At 36.1% G+C, this 15301-nt stretch overlaps 1 protein-coding gene across 1 annotated transcript in view; it reads left to right on the top strand.

Annotated features, from left to right (window-relative positions):
• Positions 1 to 15301, top strand: part of HGF (hepatocyte growth factor) — a 48046-nt gene that overhangs the window by 17157 nt on the left and 15588 nt on the right. Inside the window, exons 7-9 of the mRNA XM_053943560.1 lie at positions 643 to 763; positions 5656 to 5774; positions 14363 to 14537. Coding sequence (XP_053799535.1) covers positions 643 to 763; positions 5656 to 5774; positions 14363 to 14537 — 415 coding nt within the window. The remainder of the gene's footprint in view (positions 1 to 642; positions 764 to 5655; positions 5775 to 14362; positions 14538 to 15301) is intronic.

Raw genomic sequence — 15301 nt, 5'->3', positions numbered from 1 at the left:
TTTCCCAAACCAGGACTGAAAATGTATCTTAGTTTAAGCTGCTAAAAACCATTATCATCAAAAAGATACAGTATCATACATAGCTGGAAGTGCTGGGTATTTAAAGAAACATACTGTACTGCACTGAAATTGGGATTTTGCCAATGTTCTGCACTTAAACTTGTCCTGTAATTAAACTGTGACTTAGAGTGATTTATGTGAACTGCAACTTAGATTGATGGGTCTCTCTCTCTTACTAACCATAAGTAAGATTAGTAAAAGACTGATAGGAACATGAATGCCTCTGGTAGCTCCCCTCTACCTGCTTCAAAACTGTAAGTGTCCTATAAAATGATATAAAATTTAAGCACCTGGATTAGCGCTAACAGATACAATTATATTCCAAAGAGCATTACACATACCAACCCAACAGAAAGATATCATTGTTTAACACCTCTTTAGGTTGGTATCATTGTATTAGAGCAGGGACACGTTTGGGGTTTTTTATGTTGATTTCTTTGGTTTTGGTTTTGGTTTTGGTTTTAGTTTTGGATTTTTTGGGGTTTGGTTTGGTTTTATTTTGGTTTCGTGTTTTTGGGTTTTTTTTTGTGGTATAAGTCATTGGTGTAATAAATGACTAGTGTCTAATTTTTTTTTTCCCAGTTGAATGCATGACCTGCAATGGAGAGAGTTATAGAGGGCCAATGGATCATACCGAGACAGGCAAGGAGTGTCAGCGCTGGGATCTTCAGAGACCACACAAGCACAAATTTCGTCCAGAGAGGTAACCTCTCCTACCCCCAAGCAAGACCATGTGTTCATAATTTGAAAATTACACACATTCTGGAACCAGCTAAGCAAAACTAGCATTAGCTCAACTGAAATTTATGGAGTTCACCAGTTTTAGATGCTTGGGCTCCTGGCCCCTGGTGTAGGCTGGCTACTGACACAATGGAGATGCAGGATGGAGAGAAGAGGCTGTTTTGTATAGTTCTGGTTACATCCCATGCCTGACTGGTGTACTAATTCTGCTTCTGCTTTAATTGATCAAAAGTTCCTTCCTATCTACACTAGTTCATTGACAGTAAATAAATAACCTCTGAATATTTCTGTATATATTAATATACAGCTGCAGTCAGCTTAAATACCTTAAAGTAATCACATAGTAAATAATGATTTAAAGTCATAAATTTTTGTTAGATCTCTTAACACAATTGATGAATATAAACTTCCAATATTGTCAAATAACAATATCCTCCTTTTTGCAATATTGAACAGCTTTAAAGCTGTAGGTGACCTTCCGTAATAATCACATTTAAGTATCCAATTTGTTTGACTGAACTGTTTGACCACTACATCTGTTTATTCACCCTGGGAAAGGATTTAATCATTCTGCTCAGCATTTTATGAACATGGATTTCTTTAATAGACTTGTTTTCTTTTTTTTTTTTCCTTTTTTAATTTAGGCACTGATTCACAGTGCCAAAAGCTGAGTCAGAAATAGCAAGACAAATTTCATCCCTGTTAGGGTTTGTCCTACAGGGCCAAATTCATCCAGCTACAAAGGGTCATCTATAATACACACTTCTGAAAGTATTGTGGGAGGGACGGGGTAGGAAGGGGTTAGGCCACACAGGAGGGGGTCTCTGTTCATCTCAAACTGGACTACAGTTTCATTTTAGTTTTATTTTGGATTAAATCCATTTATATATTGTTTTGAATAAAGTCTAACTTCCAGAAAAAGACTGCAAGAATCAACAAAACCAGAATGATTAAGACCTTCCACTGAAAGTATCTTTTTATATTTTAAAGCATTTCACCAAATAAAGCATTATTTTTATTCTAAGAGATATGGGTACTGGTAGATTTTAGAAAGCCTGATTATTCAGCAAAATATGGAGAATCTGCAGTTTTGGAGCTTATGTGGTATAATCTGTTTTTTCCCTTGGCTTGGATGATCTGTTTCATGAATAATAGCAGTCTATCCCATTGTTCTGCCACAATAAATATTTTGTATTAGCAGAGTGGGACTGAAGATAATCTGTTTCTGAGTTTTGCCATGCACTTACTGTGTATTCTAGAATAAGTCACAGAAACAGTTTTGTTCCTTTGGAATGAAACATTTATAGAACTCATGGGTACAAACAATAATAATTTTACTGTCAGGAGGTAATTTCTTTTTTTTCATTAATTTCTGATTGTTTTGCAAAAGGACTTTTCAGACTAACCACAGTCTTACGAACAATCGTCTTCTTCTTTGAAATAATTCCTTCTGAGAACATCTTCTTGAGAGTTTTCAGACAGTAATAAAGTGCTTTTTTTTTTAACCAAAAAGCAACCCATCCAGATTGAACTCACTTGAGTGGGCTTTCAGAAGAGTAATGTAGTCCACCATATTTCTGATATACTGATGTTAATTAGCTCTGTGAACAGTCACTAAAAGTAGCAGCTGAAGGGTTTTTTTTTTTTTTTTATATAGTCAGATAAGTTGAAAATAAGAGAAAAGGTCTGGAACAAATTACCCATTAAAATACAGCAGTCTCTAGAGATACTTATAGTATATCATCCAGGTGTGATGTAAATAACCTGTAAACCAGGAAGGATTATCTGGACAGATTTAAACCTATTTTCATTTATGGCTTCACCAGTTACACTGATGAAGAAAAGGAATAAAGACAGTAATCTTTCCAAGTGCACCAGTCTACATGCTGTTGGACAGTGCTTTTGGCTCAGGGTAAATACAAGTCACTTTTCTGTCACCTCAATGAATTGTTCTACATTTACTCCACTCAGAGGTCAGTTACTGAAGATGCTTACTGTCTGCTTAGATGTGATTGAAGCAGGCAGAAGGAATTCCCCCAAACAGCTCCTGCATGGCCCACTTTCAGCTATTAGTGGATGCAGAATTGTGTTCTGAAACTCCAGTTCTTTTATGTTCTCCCATGTTCTCCTCACGGGCACAGTTATGGCTCAGGATGGAAGGAAGACCACTGAGGATAATGTCTTGGGCATAGAGCAGCATAAGGGGGAAAAGTTTTTTGTCCTTTTCTGCTCAAACTCAAACATCCTATGAAAATATTTATTACATGGAGGAAAGTAGAACTGAAGTGTATCATAGGAGGAGAATAACTGCAGATATTGCTTTATTAGTACCCTGGTACTAATAATGTATACTAATTCTTGTATGAAAATTTACTTTATCAAAAAATCAAATTTCCAGTCCTATATGTCTTGAAAAAAAAAAAAAAAAAAAAAAAAAAAAAAAAAAAAACACAAAAAACCAAACAACAAAACAAAAACAAACAAACAAACAAACAAAAACTAAAAACAAAAACAAAAAAAAAACAAAAAAAAAACCAAAAAAAAAAAAAACAAAGGGGAAATGAAAGGTTGGTGAAGAGCTTTAGATACTAAGTTTCATTTTATTTCCAGGAGAGCTGGAGATCAGCATCTGTGTCATTAAAAAGAATAAATTTTATCTCTTTGGCTAATACTCTCCTCCATTTTCTCTAGAAACTGAGATAAAGCCTTGATTTTGACACCAGATACGTATCTTCATGCTTCATTTCAGTTCTGGCACTGAAGTACAGCTACTGATGTTTCAAGGGGGAAAAAACAGAACTATATAGAATTCTAGATCATCTCTGACACCTCAGGCTCTTTCTTAGGTCTAAGAAAGGGGTCTGTGCCCAAATGTACGGGGGAGGAGGAGTATGTACAACAGAGACAGCTCTCAGAGAATCCTACATAGCCTCACTGTTGAATTGTGTGGAACACTTTCAAGACCTGTTATTTATTGTTAATATTTGCTTCTTAAAGGTATTAGTTGGCCTTTTTTAATAGCAATTGCTGCTTGCTGGGTATGAAGGAAGACAGAAACCTCCCTTAATACTGGGGGAAGAACCATTGACTGGGAAGTCTAGTTTTGATGTAGAAAAGGACAAGTAGATCTAGTTAGTGAAAAGACACGGCTCACAAGCACTACACCATCCCATGACGACACAAAGCTTGATCCTGGAAGAACATCTCTACCTAAGTTTTAATAACCCATAAAATTACCCAATAAGTTTAAAATAACCCATATTTGATATACTGTGGGAATATGCCATATAATATTAGGAAGGATGGAGCATTCAGTGCAAAGACAGACATTTGTATTCTAGAACGCAAATTCTTTGCATCAAGACCTGTTTTGAATGCTTTTTGTGAGCTGTGATTGCATATACTTTGCCATTTCTGGACTCACCTTGGTTCTTGGGTGCTAACATGCACCTTCCATGCTACTTGACATGGAACATATTCCACCAGCAAGGCTTATCACTGCATCTACTGAGAGGCCAAACCCATATAATTTTCTGCTGTATTATTAGCGCATTAACTATTTTTTTGGGAAATCCTTGGACACAACTTGTTCTTTACAGTTTGTTTTACACCTAGCAGAAAACAGGGTACTGCTGCTAGATCTGAAATTACCATGTTCTTGACTTCCATTGAGAATTCCATTGAATTCCCAGTTTGGTGAGGTTTCTCCTTGGTGGTTTTGATGTAATTTTGTTTTTCTTTATTTTTTTTATTTAATTCTACTTAAGTCTTATCCTTGTCCCTTGTAGAGTTGAAGGAACCTGACTTTTCCTAAGAAATGGGAGATCAAGTTGCAAATGAGTCAAAATTAGCATGATCATTTGACAAAGCATCCTAACAAAAACGTACACTTGTAAACTATATTTTCATCTGCTTGTATGAAGCACATCTGCTTGCAGTTGTAAATGGATTCAGGTTCCCAAGTAGTTAACTTTATTGTTCTCTTACACACTTTTCAGGTTTCCCTCAAAGGCAAATCTACTTTTTGTTTATTTTGCAAACACATTTCAATAAAACTGGAAGGCCAAGACAATTTGTATTCACTAGAGAAAAAAAAAAAAAAAACCCAACCTGATGCATTTATCTTCTTCAAATTTACAGATGTTAGTATCATGTATTTATATTAAAATAACCTAAATATCTTGGATATCTGTCTGATTGTCAGTGATGGCTGTAGGAATGTGGAAACATAAATATAGCACAATATTATCAAGTCTTAATGAGATAAAGTGAGATGAAAGTTATTTACTTATTTGTCTCTTTCTTTCTCCTAGTGCTTTAAATGAGGGCATGACCAAAAATGAGCTCTGTTACATAAATGGAGCTATCATTAGTAGCAAGGCTACCCAAAAAAAGCTTCCAGTTTGAACCCAGGGCTGTTGCACTGAAGAACCTGTTTTCTTAATGAGTCCAGCATGGCAGGCAGTATTTAGATAATCCACATTTAATTGGTCTGTTTAAAAAAAAAAAAAAAAAAAGAGTGGCTTAAGTGTCTGGTCATCGGTTGACAGACACAAGAGCAAGAGTTTAGCAATTAGTGGAGTTAGCCTATCCGGTACCCTGTGCATTAGCACAGCAGGGAGTCCCCTCAGTGGAGGTCTGATTCCGCTGCAGATTTGGAAAGTGTTTATATGTTATTAACTTTTTAACAGCGTTAAAAGCATATTTGCATCCATCCTACAGGATCAGACCCAAGGTTAATAGGAACCAGTTCTTGTTTGCCTCTGCTGAAATCTGTCCTTTAAGTACCTTGTAGAAGGCAGTGCAGTGTTGCCAGGAAGACTTTCCTGACGCATTTCTCATTGTGGTTTGCAGATATCCTGACAAGGGCTTTGATGATAATTACTGCCGAAATCCTGATGGCAAGCTGAGACCATGGTGCTACACTCTTGACCCTAACACCCCCTGGGAGTTCTGTGCAATTAAAACGTGTGGTGAGTTCAAGCAAAATTTATTACTTCCTTTTCCTTTCCAAAATCTGGACACAGATATTTTGAGCAGCGTAGGACCACCGCTAGTTCATTCATTGCCCTTCACTGGCTTTTAAAACAGAGCTTTCAAAGAGGGTCTCCTATAAACACCTTATATTTAATCTGGACAGGAAAGAAGAGTTGTGCATTACTTACCACAGGAATATGTGTATGTCTTATGTACTGTAAATTACATTAAAACATATGAAAATCAAGAACTAAAAAAGTGAGGCAACAAAATCATGAGGATCTCATGTACAGTATTAATTAGTTTGGTCATGCTGGACATTTGCATTATCATTTGAGAGTATCAAATATCATTTGGTGCACACACACAATCCCTCCTCAGTATCTTCTGCTAACAACTCTTTACTGCTTTGCAGTTCTAGGTCCACATAATTCACTCTTGTGCTGAAGACAGAATTATTAATTTCCATATGGGTCTCTGTGATATTGAGCACTCCATATCAAAACAGTCCACAGGCAATGAACTTCTTTTCATTCATCAGTTACAAGACGGTGGCATTTGTTAACCACACTTTAGAGACAAGGAATTGAATCAAAGTGACATTAAGGTGTACAGTGGTTGGATGCTCACTTTGAGATGCTCTTGTTCAGCATTTTAATGCTTACTACAATATGTTATGTCTACAAAGCTCAGATCATCTTAATTTTGGTGACAGCTCTGAAAGCTCTATTTTACTGATAATTAGGCGTCTTAAATGAGAAGTAAAGGAACAACAAGGAAGGTAGAACTCTTGGTCATTCCTTGAAAACTTGAGCAAAGCAATTTTTCTATACTTTCATGGTAATACCGGGGCTAAGGTGGATGGTAGAGTCAGTTTTACTGAGACTTGCTTTAAATATTGGAATGGGTGGCAAGGAAGAGGTAATAGCTCTGATGTGAAACTTTATTTGTGAGCCGTTGCTGCCTAAAGAGGGATTCTACACCTTCACTTAGAATTCTTTTCAAACAAATTATGCCATGTTTTCTGCCTGAATCACCAATAATTCAGAATTTTATCTCCTTGACTCTTCATAGCTTAGGCCAGTTCTAATGACTTGGAGATTCAGTCTGGTCTAATCAATTTGTCAATTTTTGAAATCCAAGGGTTGAGTAAGAATATTCTGTACCGCCTGATGTAGAGTAATTTAACTTTATCTTATGTCATTGTAATTCAAGTATAAGGTAGTTAAATTATCACAATTATTCCACTGTAAAAAAGACAAAGTTACTTTGATACTTTGGGCAATGTCTAATCAGGCTCTCCCGAGACAGAAGAAACTTGTCAGGATTGCTGCTTGTTTTGGGTCAGGCACCCATTAAGTCACACCCATGTTGAAAGTCTTACCTGTGAACTACAGGACTAATTAATGTTTTTGTATCTACTTACTGATAATCTTTGATAAAGGGGAAATCTCAGATTACCTCCTTTGTGAACACAGATTGCTTAGTTGTGCAACTGAATCATCTTTCAATTTTTCAGTTACTCTATTAAGTGAGGAGCTGTTGCTTTGGATTTTTGGCCTGTGTTGGTTTGGGTTTTGTTTTGGTTTGTGGTTTGTTTTTTTTAAAGTAAACTGTGCTTCCTACACTTCTCCAATTATTAGATAACATATGAATCATGTGTAGCATACTAGAACTGTTCTTTTCCCCTGTTACTATTATGAAAAAAAGTATTCCTAAGTTACAGCTGACTGTTTCACAAATGCAACTTTTATAAACCTTTATCCTTTGGCATTTCCTGAGCTGATGTGTCAGTGTTCTGAGGATTCACATCTGGCTTTGTTGGTCACGTAAGCTTACGCCTCATGCAACTTCCAGTATCTACAGTCTAGCCTCAGCCTTATAAAATGGTTGGGTGGGAGATCTCCTGAAAACTACTGGATTATCACCTTTGTCTATCAAGTCATAGCAGAGCCCTGAAGAAAAGGTAAAGATCAAAATGAAATTAAAAACAACTTCAAGACACAGTGTAATGATTTTCATATTGTGATGAAAGCCTTTTGTCTCATTTCTAGGCAAAAGTTCACTGTAGGAACTAGAAAGTCTTTCCTTCAGTTAGAAACTATATTAAAATCAGTGGAAATTTCACATGTAAAACTGTATTTTCCCTGCAGAATACTGTATCTCTTTTGAAATTAATAAGGCAACCTCTATGAAAAAAAAATTTAAAAGTAGGGGTCATGAAAGCTTAATCCAGCAGATATTTTCAAAGAGTTTTTCTCACAGGCATATGACATCGCCCTCTATGTAAGATACAGTTGTGCTCAACGCTTTCCTTTATAACCCACTGAGGGAATTTATTGCTGATGCTACTGTTAAATCACCATCTTGATGACCAGAATACTAACAGAAATTATTTCAGATTTCTGTCTTTCTTGAGGCTCATAAAAAAATCTGTTTTCCCACCTCCTAGCAGGAAGCCCAAAACACTTGGCTATTCTGGGTTTCGGTGGCTGCTCTGTGTTTCTGATGCTGGGGCTGTTTGCAATCTCAGAACACTAAAAAGAGATCATGAGTTATAGGTCTTTATAGCTTTGTGGTTTGGATTCTCACACAGGTTTTAATTCCTATGCTGAGGACTGTTTATTTAATTTACAAGAAATACTAATTAGGAAAAATGCTTTGCAAATCCAAGTCCTTGGACCATATACAAAAATGTAGGTGTCCTCTCTTTGGGGAGTGACCACAAGGCAGCATGCTGCTTGTGGCTTTTTGCTACATGTCGTGAGTGCTAGTGCGCTTTATAGCCAAAATGCTGACAACAGCTCATATACAAAAATTTCTGCAAAAAAGTTGGTGGAAGGAAGCGTTTAGAAAATAAATATGGTTTTAAGACTGAAGAGAGAGAGGGCATTGTAATTTTACTTCCAAGCACTGAATGCAGCATAAAACATTGTGGCTTAAAGCCAGGGCTGTGAGAAAGAGATGACAGGAGCAATTAGGAATTAGAGATGGCTCAAGCTGCAAAAACTGGATTTGGATTAAGACTTTGGGGACCCCAGGACTGGTTTGAAGTTGCTCACATATGTGTCTGTGGTTTTGGCTTGAGACAATTTTTAGTTAGAAGAGAGGATAAAAGGACAACTAACAGCAATGAAGAAGTGTAGGATGAAATGAAGAAATGGAAGCAGTGCCAGCAAACATGAAAAAGGAAGATGACTGTTATTTTGGCATAAATGAGAACATTGACTACAGGGAAGACAGGAGTGGAGAACTAATATTGCTTTTTTTTAAAGCCCAGACAGTTCCTCTATGGATGAGCTTTAGAGAGGTACTGAGATCCATAAAGGAAGCTACAGATAGCAGTCATTTGAGAACTGCAGAGCTTTTTTGGAATTACTGTGTTAAGGACAGTGTTTCATTGATGCCTACCTATGTCTAGCCAACCCAGATGCCTGTACTATGGATTTAGCCTTTGCCACCAGTAGTCACTGACAGTAGTCAGGGGTGACCAGAGCCTGAAAAAGCCTTGAGAAAATTCAATAAAGGCCTCGGTTGGATGGGAAAGAACAAGTAATGAAACACCAAAATTGAGACTCTAGACTTAAAATGAACTGTTGTAATGTGCCCACAGCTTTTGGGAAGGCAAAAACCCACCAACATTAAATTACTCATTCTTTAGAAACAGAGATTTCAACTGTCCATTTGAATGTACAGTTCTGATTAAAGAGTTATTCTGATTAAAGAGTTCTGATTAAAGAGTTAGTTAGACTAATTTAAGGTTAATATTTGTGCAAGATAAAGATGTTTATAGAAAGGAGGCAGAAAAGAGACTGATATTTAGAAGTTGATAAAGTCTTACTTTCCATCTTGCTTTAAAAAGAGACAAAGAATAGGTCCAGTGTTCACTGTTTATGCAAGAGCTTAATCCATATTGCCTCAAAAAGGATCTTTCTCAAATCTTTTTCATCATTTCTATGATAATTTGTAAGTGAAATTTAGGAACTCTAAACATGAAGAGATTTTTTTAATAGATTTAAAATAAAAATGGTTTGCATTTAAAGCTTTGTTGTAGACACTGGAACAGCCTGTAAAGATCTCTCTGTGCTCACGGACAAATGAATTGCACGTGTGAAAGTTTTAGGTGACAAAGAGTTCTTTGGTTCTCTGATTCTTGAGCTTGACTATAATTGATTTCTTCACTTTCTCATACGTTTTTACTGAATAAAAAGCAAAACACTGAAAGTCAGTTGGGTTTTTCTTCCATTCTTGTACTGTGTCATGGTACATTGAAGAAAATGTGAAAAGGAAGGAGCTGCCACTAAACTAGTGTCCAGAACTGGAAATGCCTTTGCTAAGGGAAGGGATGCCTGAAAGCAGTGCAACTGAGCATGAGCAGCTTCAAAACACCACTCAGCTTTCTTACTAACATTTGCAGAATTGCATGGATCATGCTTACAATCAACTTTTTAAATTGTTTTGTTACAAATCAGGGTACATTTTCCTTCTGTTGACTGACATTGTAGAAGAGACATTGCATGAATATAAGCAAGAAGAGGTATTTTCCTCATGCTATAACTTGGGACTCTGCTTCTTTTCCAACTATGTCTTTTTCCACAAATACTGTTGTATTGTCATGAAAGAACATGCATTCTCCAGCAAAATCTCTACCTTCTTATAAGTCAATATGATTCTCACCACTGACCTAAAATTTGCACAGGATTTTCTTCAGGGTCATTGGGATTTAAGTGTGAAATAGTATCTAGCTGGTTAGTTCAGCTGTCGAATGACTCAAGGCCCCTGCTGATTCCCTCATGCTGGAGTTGCTGTGAGAACCACAACTAAGAAGACTATTTGTGGCTTTACACATAAGGCTCCGGATAATGTTTCATCTTTTTAAGATTCTATGAATGCATGAGCCGGCCCATATTAAGAAAGTTATGTATTTTGAAGTATCAAAAAAAAGGAGGATTTTATGGAAAAAAAAAAGGATATCTTTGCATTATTGACCTTTGACTGGGGACTTCAGAGTGAACATGTGAAGGTAGAAATACTACTAATGGGAAATCCCCTCATGTGGTTGTCTGAGTTACATGTTTAATCTTAGTCATCCAGAATTTAAAAAAAGAAAACAAAAACGCACAAAGTTCAAAAGCAAAATGCTGCTAACAACTACCAAATTCTTCTGTTCATAATGAACTTTCCTACTGGAGTAAGTGACACTTAATCCATAAATTATAAATAGTAGTCCTTTATAAGGCGGAATTTTGTGTGATCTTTCAATAACAGTACTTTTAATCTCAGTTCAGAACTAAAAAAATTGAACTGAAGCAAAAAAATCCTGGGAACTTCCATTATGAAATATTAGTAAGTACTGCAAAGTAAGGATTGCTCATTGATTATAAATTAATCTAACTAACTTTATATTATCTTCCTCATTGGCACAATCCCTTGGATTTTTAGATCTTAATTTATATTTTAGAGGATTTACTGGGATATGGATGGGAATTTGATTTTATAGATTTTGATCTTGGTCTTGATTTTGCCTTGTAAGAGAACTGTGAGTGTGGTCTTAGGGCTCTTTCACCAATGCTCTGCACATCTAATGTTCATGCTCAAAGTTATTAAATTTAGTTAACTTGGTATTGGGTGATGAGTAACTGGCCCCAGAAACTAGACCAGTACTGAATGGAGATGACTATGCAAGTTGTAGGCTTGGACAGCCTGGGCACTTTTTAGTTTGGCAAGTGCTGTATAATCTGCAGTGTCTGGTGAGACAGGCACTGCTCCTCAAGCTCTTGCCTGTTCCTGTGCACATCCAGCCCAACTTTCATTAACAGGAATAGGGAGACTGTTCCCATCATGCCTGTTTGTGGAATCGACAGATGAATGAAGGATTTCTCAAGCATTTATTGGTAAGTTTTCAGCTTTCTGTGAGACTCAATAGCTAGAATGGGAATTGGTTCCAAGGGCACAAGCCCTCAGAATTTCAGAATTAAATTTTGGAAATATTTTGGAGTCTCATTTTTTCATGTTTCAAAATGAGACATTTGTAGTATATGCAGGTGGTACAGCAAGAAGAATTTGGGGAGGGTTCTGTGGACCTTTTGGAACAATGAAACTGCTTTATTAGTTATAATAAGAATATTTTACTGATCCCTCTCATTACAAGAATTCTTATTGAGAGCTGCCACAAAGTAATAGCAGATTTTGAAATAATTTCTCTCTTAGTCATTATAGTGCAAGTTTTTCCAGAAGTGGCTTGGCTGTGCAAATATTCATGACAATGTGAAAGTTAAGTTCTTCTGATGCCTTTACGTTGTATATTTTGACATGGCAAAGTTGTAAATCTGATCCACAGGTAGAGGTCACTATCCAGACACATAATGTAAGGTTCAACAATTAACTGTGTATCTGCAGATGTAGAAGAAGGAATGCTCTGCAAAATTACTGTGGCCTTGATTAAATAAATTGATGCATCACTTATTTCATTTCAGGCATCTGATTAAAAAAAAACAAACCCACATAATGATATATAAACACCAATCTAATGACTTTTTCTTTAGCATGACTGAGTAGAGAGGAGGTGCCCTATACTGTTCATTACAGTTGAAATAGTAACTTTTTGTGTATAGATAAGGTCTTTGCAACAGCTTATATTTGATTGATTTTTTGTACATTATTAGTATTATTTAAGAAGACTTGTTGCTAGATTTATGCAGTTTCAATTTATTAATTTACTTAGGAAATATTATGAAGCCAGGGCATATGCTGCAATTTATCATCTTAGGGAACTCTTCTCTCCTGCCCTCTCAGGTCTTTCCCCAGATCTCTTTCATTTATATGAATGAAATGTGTGTATTTTTGAAAAAGACTAATATGTATTTGAATGTTGCATAGCAATGTTCACTCTAATCAGCTTAGAAGCTATTTTAGACTATAACTCCATTTGTTTTCACATATTATTTATAATGGAAAACAGAAATATTGCAGCTATTTATTACTATAAGTTGTATGAATAAATCTTTTTCTAGTCTTATTATTTAAAAAAGTGATATGTAAAGACTAAATATAAAGTTACTAGCTGCAAGACTTTGATGAGTCCCCTAGAAAGAGTACATTTGTCAGCCTGCAGAAACCTCCTTGTGATACTTGCAGTGCCATATCCTTTTGGCTTTGGAATGAGCTTGGAACTCAAAATCCCGTTGAAAGAGGAGAACATTTGCCTTGGGAAGGAGGGACAGGAAATGAATTTGACCATGAAACACTGACTTAAAAACATCAAGCAGATGAAGAGCAAAAGGGATGCATAGATACATGTATAATTCAACTGCACAACTTGATGCTATCATCTGACAGGGAAATGATCTTTAACGTCAAAGATCAGTCAAATCAGCCAAAACCATCTGTTATGACATTTGGTTTCCTTAAGATCCATATTTTCTCCGAGTTCATGGAACTGGCTCAAGTTACCAGGAGTTGACTACAATATGAGTAACACACAAATACTGTTCTATTCACTGGACCATTTGAAGAAAAATAAATAAAGAAGTTTGTTGACATACTTTTTGCTGGCAAGTAATACTTTTAAGATAATTAATAAAATTAGTCTTGTGAACCATAACAATTACCAACAGATATACAGTTTCTTTTAAAATACTGTATTGGGAACTTTTAAGAATATTGAAGAATTGCTCTAACTGTAGTGCATGTAGTTTTGTACTACTTTGTATATATCTGATGCAATATCTGTGCCATTAATTTGCAATTATGAAAATTGCATAAGAAATAAAAAGCGACTTTTAAGTTATGTGAATGAGTCATTTCAAAACCACTGTTTTTCTGAATTTAGTTCAAGACAGCCCACACCAGGATGAGTGCAGAGTATATCAACATCTGTAAGAGATCTTGAGTCTGATGAATTTGTTAGTCTTTAAAACATTTTTCACTCTGTAGAGAATACTGATCTTTGATTTCAAAAGCTGGGCTTTTTTTTTTCACCCTTTTAACCATATGAGGCATAAAAAAACCAAAAAAACAAAAAACAAAACAAACTTCTAGGAGAATTTAGCACATTAACTTATAATAGGATTTATTTTTAAATTATTATTTTTATCTGCATCTTTTTTTTCCTGTGACCTGATGTTCTGGGAATTCTTTAGAGAAACCCAATTGTGTTTTAAGCCTACAAATATGTGTTACCGTGTTTAACAGTGTGCGTGTGGGTGGCCAGTTAGTTTTTTAAAACTGAAGGAATGATATTTGCTGAACTTGAAAAAGTAACCAGGAATATCTTCTAATCTCCAATGGTACAGCATAGGCCAGGTGTCTCATGCAAGAAAATATTGCAGACTCTTTGCATGCAAGCAGATAAACTAGCATAAAGTCTGGCACTTATTTTGTTTTTTGATTTTTGGTGGATGTTGTAAATGTGAAGAGGAGAAAATTATTCTATAATCGCATTGTCAATTTCACCAATAAAACTGCAATTACCATGATTTGAACATCATGTAATCCATGACTCTATCAGTAAGGTAGCGTTCAAACCAGGCATCCTGAGCCATTCTTAAGAGAATGAAAGAGCCCTTCTTGTCTGGGTCTGCAGAGAAAACCATCGTGAACAGCACAGAGGCGACAGCCGAGACCACAACGTGCGTTCGGGGACAGGGTGAGGGTTACCGTGGCACCGTCAGCACCATATGGAGTGGAATCCAGTGCCAGAGGTGGGACTCCCAGTTCCCTCACCAGCACAACATCACTCCTGAGAACTTCAAATGCAAGTGAGTCAAGGCATGTGGGTATTATTTCTGCAGTGGGAAAAGAGCTGAGTTTTAAAATGTTTAAGAATTCGTGCCACTGGAGAAGATCATAGGACTCTGTCCCTGCCCCGTGTTCTGATGCAGCCACTCTACCTGCTGAGCCTCAAAATCATTTTAGCCTGGGAAAATCAGTCTTTCAGATCTCACAGCAATAGTTCTAGATGAACTTGTGTGAAACCCTAAGGATTTTCGTGAACTTCTTCTTTAAGCATGTATTCACCAATATGATTGTGAAGAGTCTGAATGTGTTCCAGGCTGGGACCTGAATCCCAACAGTGCTGATACATTACCACTGGATTTTTTTCATGGAACTAAAAACTTCTTTGGAGCTTGATTGCTGACTTTAATTTAATATGCCCTAAATATTACTTGAATATAATCTTCTTTGTAATATTTAACACTTATAATATTTGAAAACATTTCTTTAATTTTTCATATTTAAAATCCTTTTTCTGTTTCATTACTAAATATAGATGCATCAATAGGAGTGCTTATACTTGAGTGACCACTGGTCATCAAACCTTTCTATGGTTCATAAGCTTCTAACACATGAATAATCTGCTAATTTTAGGCAGTTACCTTTGTAATGTTCATTCAGTCCTTTTTAAACTAAGCCTAGAGGTAACCTTGCTGACCAGATTGGAGTCACAGCCCAGTTTGCATTAAATATCATTATTGATGGGTAAATATCAGTAAGAACTACAGTATTAGGCCCATTCTTTCCA

The sequence above is a fragment of the Vidua chalybeata genome, chromosome 5 (assembly GCF_026979565.1).
Source record: "Vidua chalybeata isolate OUT-0048 chromosome 5, bVidCha1 merged haplotype, whole genome shotgun sequence".
NCBI classification, from domain to species: Eukaryota; Metazoa; Chordata; class Aves; order Passeriformes; family Viduidae; genus Vidua; species Vidua chalybeata.
This window is presented reverse-complemented; position numbering and strand designations above follow the sequence as displayed.